The sequence below is a fragment of the Epinephelus moara genome, chromosome 11 (assembly GCF_006386435.1).
Source record: "Epinephelus moara isolate mb chromosome 11, YSFRI_EMoa_1.0, whole genome shotgun sequence".
Lineage (NCBI taxonomy): Eukaryota > Metazoa > Chordata > Actinopteri > Perciformes > Serranidae > Epinephelus > Epinephelus moara.
Window position 1 is genome coordinate 36,208,460 of NC_065516.1, and position 6,716 is coordinate 36,215,175.

Consider the following 6,716-nt stretch of genomic DNA (forward strand, 5'->3'; position numbering starts at 1 on the left):
TCCAAACTTTGTCCGTCTGCCATTGTGCTCCTGACTCAACTATCTCATGCCCAACTCCTCATAAGGACCAGCTCCAGTCCCTGATTGGCTGACCGACCAGTTTCACAACACATGACGCGTTTCCTGCCGTAAAGCAGATTTTTTCCGTGAAATCTCGGCACCGGTGGTAGAAGCTTATTGCAAAGATTGCAAAGCCACTAAGTAACCTATGTAAACGCTGATAGTCTGATTTGACTGTGGACACTGCCCTGTGCAACACACATTATTTTCATCATGATATATTTAGGAAAAGATGCTGTCTGTTGCCTCTTTAAATTTGACCAAATTATGTGAAAAAAAAGCATTGCAGAGTGTCGTTGCTGTGGGCTCCAGCAACACTAAAGGTGGCAATGTGAATCATTTGCAAGGAGGATAAAAAATGTCTTATCTGAGGATAAAATTACATATTAAATAATTTCCAACCTTTTCATTTAATATTAATGAAGATAATACAGTCTTTATATTTATTTTAATAACAATATAATGTAGTTATTTCTAAGTATTTTCAAACCCTAACTATGGTGTTTTACTCATTTCTAATAATACATGCATTATAATAATAATAGATGCATAATAACACACAACAACGTTTGTGTTGGTTATTTCTGTGCTAAAGTGGGTCAGCTCATTCAGAAGCAGTGCGATCAGTTTTCATGTGTGAATGAAATTTTTATGATTCCACAGATGTTGTAAATGCTGGTTTAAGGAGGAGAGCACACAACTGTACCACACACACACACACACACACACACACACACACACACAGAAATACAGAATGAATGCACCACAACACACACACTGGCACACGTGCAGAGTCAGGAGTAAAGATGAAGGCCGGGTGGAGGAGAGAGCATCAGGAGCTGTCAGAAGTAGGTCATTGGGTTGGAGCTGGAGAAACTGGGCCACAGGTTCACTTCCATTATGTAGCACACAGTCAAGCTCCTGCTGCTGCACGGCAGCATGTGACCGTACATCAGACCTGTTCCTCTGGTACTTGGCCGGTGTCAGCAGATGAAGACATCACTACAGTGTAAACATCCGCTCCATAGCTGTCTACCTGCCTGTGTTCAATTACTTTTTGGGTTCTGGCGTAAAGAAGATGAAAAGATGCGTCTAATTTGATTCAGTCTTTCAGCCCATAACATCCGTGTGTGTGTGCAGCGTGGTGTTTGAGATGTCTCATTAGGCTTGTGTTTTGTTGGCTGTGGTTAAACCCTCTCTCCACCTCCTGTTGACTCACACACACAGATGTGAACGTTGGATGAGTCTATTTCTGTTCTTTCATCTCTTGCAGAAAATCCTTTCCATCGCAGCACGCTACCCTCGCATCCTTCGCCGCTGTCTATGTTTCGGTGAGTAATAGTTTGAGCCCACGCAAACACTTAACCCTGCTCACCCTCCCATGAAGCGCCTGATGATACAGTAGGAGTGAAACACTGAGTGGTGGATGATGGAATTAGCCGAGATTAGCTTTTCTGCGTGGCTCTCTCCTCTACGCTATTTTTGCTTCACTGTTAAATCCACTCATCTCTACGATGTCAACTTCTCAGGAGAGGATAAAAGACAGAGTGGCCCGTCTGATTGATCACATCGGTTTCCCTTTATCACATTGAGCAGAGCATTAAAAACTCAACTGTAAACGTCAATCAAATATGTACACCGGTCTGCCTGCTCAGAGGCTGAAGCAACATTTATCATATAGTGTGTCCAAAGACATTTTATTCTACATTTAAACAGTACAATGTTAATTAAATATATATAATAAAAATATAAAAACACATTCAATAATCACACACCCTCTAGTACTTGCATACACGGATATATGATCCATAAACACATCAGCTGGTGGGTGACATGATGTGAGCTACTCATCAAAAACAATATGGCACCTGGCTGGTAACAAACAGTCTGTGATTACAGTTGAAGTGTATGCGATATGTAATATGTCTCTGAAAACATTTTTGCAGCAACAGAATCTTGGTTCATATTTAATCAGCGCTGTCATAAATCAGTTCAGGGAGGACCCAAGTGCAGAGCAGCAGGTTTAAGGTTTAACAAAAAGAGAGCTTTAATGCAGCTGATAAAAACCATCCAGAGCAGACAGGTAAAAGTCCGAATGAAAGCAGAACCAAAACTAAACTGAAAACCAACCAGGAAAAATACAATGAACTCAGGTAAGAAATCCAAATATATTATATGATGACTTTTTTGATACACTATACTATGAACTCTTTCATCTTTCAACACAAGACACCAGGCAGGAAACAGAGCAGGGAACGACACCAAGAACACAAGGATGAGCACAGACAAACTGACCAAGAACAAAGGGAAACACACAGGTATAGACACAGAAAACTAATCACAAGAATGAGACACAGCTGGAGGAGGAGGACATGGGCAACAGGAGGGACATGGGGATTGGCTGACAACAAGGGTGGAGCAGACAAGACTAATACAGAGCAGGTGTGAAGGGAAGACTCTGGGAACAGGGAAGGACTAACGAGACAGGTGTGACAGAAAACAGGCGGGAAAACACACAAAGACAGGAAGTAAAACCAGACACGACACATGAGGAGAGAATCTACAAAATAAAACAGGAAGTAGATTAAACATGAACGAATAACATGAAACAAGGAACACAAACAGAAACCCAAAGAGATAACAGAATATGAACAAAACCCCAGGATTGTGACAAGAGCTGCCAAGTTCTAGCATTTGATTGGTTCAGTGCCTACAGGAAACAGTATGGCACCCACTTCCTTTTAGAAATAGGCAGTAACAAAAGCTTGGTTTATGTTTGATCAGCTCTGCCTAGTTTTGATCAGAGTTAGCTCAGTGCTGAATAATGCTGCTGGCAGCGGTGATGGAAAAGCCTGCAGCTACAACATAAAGCAGCAATCATAAGGACAATGGAAAATAACTGTGTTATGTGTCCACAGATGTACTTCAACAGCACTTTGACGGACTCATCCAAGCTGCTCAAGCCCCTACTGGTCTTCTCCTTCATCATCTGTGCCATCATTTGTGGTCTGACCCGGATTATTCAGTACAAGAACCACGCTATCGACGTCTACCTGGGCTTCCTGCTCGGAGGAGCTATCGCCGTCTACCTGGTAGGGGCCAGTCCACTCAGCAGCCTCTTTTCCAACACTGTTACCTTTTCAAAAGGCCTGTGTGGAGGTGGTTTTGTTCTCTTAAGTTTGAGAGCAGCAGTCCTTCATGATGAAAGTCATTGGGATTCATTCGTTGGAGTACCTAATTTCAAATTAATTCATTAAGTAATTGTTGAGATATTTTGATCTGGACCAAAGTGGTGGACTGTCCAGCTGACAGATGTTGTCCTCATAGAGGCACACTGCTGACGTTTCTAAAAAAGTATAACCCAATTAATTCATGTACAATTAAATCCTCATTGCACTCTGTTTTGTTAAACCAGAAATTATTCTTAAAGCTCACGGGTTTCTGAAAATCTGTTCAACTATTCAACAAATAAGTCATGAAGGTATCAAGTAAACTTAGTAAAATGTTTCACTGTAGTTTATGTTTCTGTTTCCTTTGTTTCCAGGGGTTGTACGCTGTTGGGAATTTTCAGCCGAGTGAGGAGGCCAGTGCCAGTCCCCCTCCAATGCTACACCGCCCCCCCTGCTCCCTGCCTCACATAAGCCAGGAGGCTGTACTCCACCACCTTCAAATGAAAGCCAGCATGGCTGGGGAGGCTGGCATACCCACCTCCCACTCTGAGGGCCTCCTCCACAGAGGCCTTCAACAGCAAAGGCCTGATGACAGTCTGAAGCGTTCCAGTGCAGACGTAGAGGTGATCTCCCCACGCAGCCCTCAAAGTAAAGACGCCATGGTGACCTTTAGCCACACCCTTCCTCGGGTCCACACCCCTCAGGCCATGGCAGCGTATGAGGAAGCAGCCAGACGTCATGCTGCCACCCTCCACCATGCCTCCATGGACTCCAGCCGCTCAAAGCAGCTTCTGTCTCAATGGAAAAGTAAGAACAACAACCATAAGTGCTCCCTGCAGGTCCCAGACTCCTTCTCCTCCTCTGTAGATTCCTCATCTGGCCAGTCCTCCCAGCATCCGCACCACCACGGCAGCATGGAGCTCCGATCCAGCTCTGAGCCATCTGCTATGGGCCTGAATGGAGGCTTTGATGGTCATGCATACATGTCCAAACTGGCAACAGGTGCTAGTACCACCCTGCCCAGTAACTGTAGCGGCATCACCGGAGGGGCCAGGATATCCATGCAGTCTAGACCTGGATCATCACAGCTGGTCCACATACCGGAGGAAGCTCATGAGAATTACAACACCACCTCCCCAAGGACGGGGGGAGGAGTAGGGAGTGAGGGGGTGTCAACAATAAACAGCACAGTACAGGCAAACTGGCAAAGGGCAGCAGAGAAGACTACAGCCTGCAGGACTAACGATAATGGGCAGAACACCCAGCCACGAATCATGCAAGTGATTGCCATGTCCAAGCAGCAGGGCCTACTGCAGACCCATTCCAAGAGCTTAGATGAGAGCAGCATAGGCTGCGGCACCAGCGGGACTTGCCAAGGTTCTGTTCGTTACAGGGCACTAACTGATCAAGACCCCACCAGCACCACAGGGCCCAGCTCACTAGGGAGCACCACAGGCAGTATTTCAGGGAGCACTGGAGCAATTGTCAGAGTAGAGGCCCACCCTGAAAACAACAAGCCAGTGATCCAAGCTCCGTCCACAGATGGAAGTGGATCATGGAGGTGGCGCTCCCTGGATCATGGCACTGGAGCAGGTGGAGGCACAGGGCCCAGTGTAACAGGAGGAGGATCAGGAGGAGGAGGTGGGAGTTTGAGGCAGTCCTTTGAGCTCAACGATCTAAACAGAGACTCGGAAAGTTCGGACTCGGTACGTGAAGGGTCGATTGACAGGAAGCGTGTCAATCACATTGTTACCACCACTGCCACTGTTAGCACCCCACCCATAGTTACTGTTCACACCCAGAACACCGGCCAGTCAGAGCACAGGCTCCACCCCCAGGGCCTCTCTACCATACGGGTCACTCCAGGGGATGGTAGTGGTTCTGGATCTGGAGGAGGAGGTGGTGGCGGAGGAGGAGGGGGTGGAGAGAGCGCTTCAGAAACACCCTCTGTCGCCTCCAGTCGTGAATCCACACTGCGGAGAAAAGGCAATAATATCATCCTGATTCCAGAGAGAGCCAACAGCCCCGACAACGCCCGGAACATTTTCTACAAGGGAACGTCGATAACTCCTGTTTTCAAGGACTAACGTGCGGAGCGACAGGAGACGTCTGAGAAGATGTAGCTAAAAATGCAAGACAGCTGGATTTTTCAGAGAACCCCATATCTGTGACAAGTCAGTATTACCTGCCATTGTATATTACCATAATAACTTCAAAAGAAAAGGTTTTATTCAGCATGAGATTTTTGTACATGTTTACACTAAATCACAACCTTTTAAGTGTTGTAGAAATAATCACTGTGTACTTTTGTGGTCACTCCAAAGGAAACCTATTGTAATGTCGATGCTGTGCCAGTGCTTTGGGAACAGGAGAACCTTTTTTAAACAGTTCCGTATGTTTTGGATATAAATCATCAGAAAAAAGAAAAAAGCAAGTAGCACAGTAACGTCCAAACTGTAGCAAACCACAGCAAAATAATTGTACCATAGCTGTGGAGCCAGTGTTTACTTCCCTGCACTGTAAATACTGTGTATGTTTGAAAAGGGTGCTACACCACAAAATACTATTTACTATACAACATACTGTACAATTTGAATAGATAAAGAAAGAATTATTTTAGATGGAGCAACAATGACATTAATATGTGACAGAGATATGTTTTGTATTTCGTCTCTTTTCTGTACAGATACCACATACTCAACAGAATACTGTTTTGAACCATAAGTGTGCTTAGCATTCCTTCTGTAGCTATGAAGTCAAATATGCTGTGACTTGCACTGAAATATGTGTTTACTGTACCTTGTATAGTGTAAACCCTGACCTTATCTTGATATCCATTTGGATTTCCTACCAATTCCATATCTACAGCACAAAAGAGCAGAAAAACAGCAAAACAGTGGAACGTCATGCTTACTTAACCTTAAAGATAATCAGTCCATCTGCAAAACTCAATGCAATACTCGACCTCAAGCTACCCACATGAATTAGGCAGGTTTTCATCTGCGTAAAGGCAGCCATCGCAGCTATCAAATGAACATTCTGAGAGACACACTTGCTGCTGTCAAACCCACAACCAAATGCTAACATCACCAGACTCACAGCGAGGTAGTAAATTTAGGGAAAAGGTAACAGGCAGGTCCAGGACTTCCAAGTCTTGTATGGACGTGGATCTCTCCCAGTGAAATTACAAAAGGTGAACAACTGCCATACCAAAACGATTTCTCGGAAACAAAGCTAAAAATAATTAAAACTGATGATGGCCATAGCATACACTTAAGCCACGTTTCCATCAGAAATTTTTGGTATAGTACCTGTAGAACCCTAGAAACATGTGCCGAGACCCTCGAGCCGTTTAGCGTTTCCACCGCAGACAGTACTCTTAATAGACGTTTGTTGTCACTCATGCTCCGCCCATCTCACCTGGTTTATCGTCCACAGAACAAAGCTGCACAGCGATATTTCAGAGCAAAAAAGAACAGTCTGGAG

General features: G+C 44.7%; 1 protein-coding gene across 1 annotated transcript in view; it reads left to right on the forward strand.

The window, feature by feature from the left end:
- LOC126397364 (phospholipid phosphatase-related protein type 4) overlaps positions 1-6,134 on the forward strand; it is a 43,025-nt gene extending 36,891 nt beyond the window's left edge. The window contains exons 5-7 of the mRNA XM_050056073.1: positions 1,334-1,391; positions 2,979-3,152; positions 3,605-6,134. Of these exons, the coding sequence (XP_049912030.1) occupies positions 1,334-1,391; positions 2,979-3,152; positions 3,605-5,317 (1,945 nt within the window). The 3' untranslated portion in view covers positions 5,318-6,134. The remainder of the gene's footprint in view (positions 1-1,333; positions 1,392-2,978; positions 3,153-3,604) is intronic.
- The last annotated feature ends 582 nt before the right edge of the window (positions 6,135-6,716 follow it).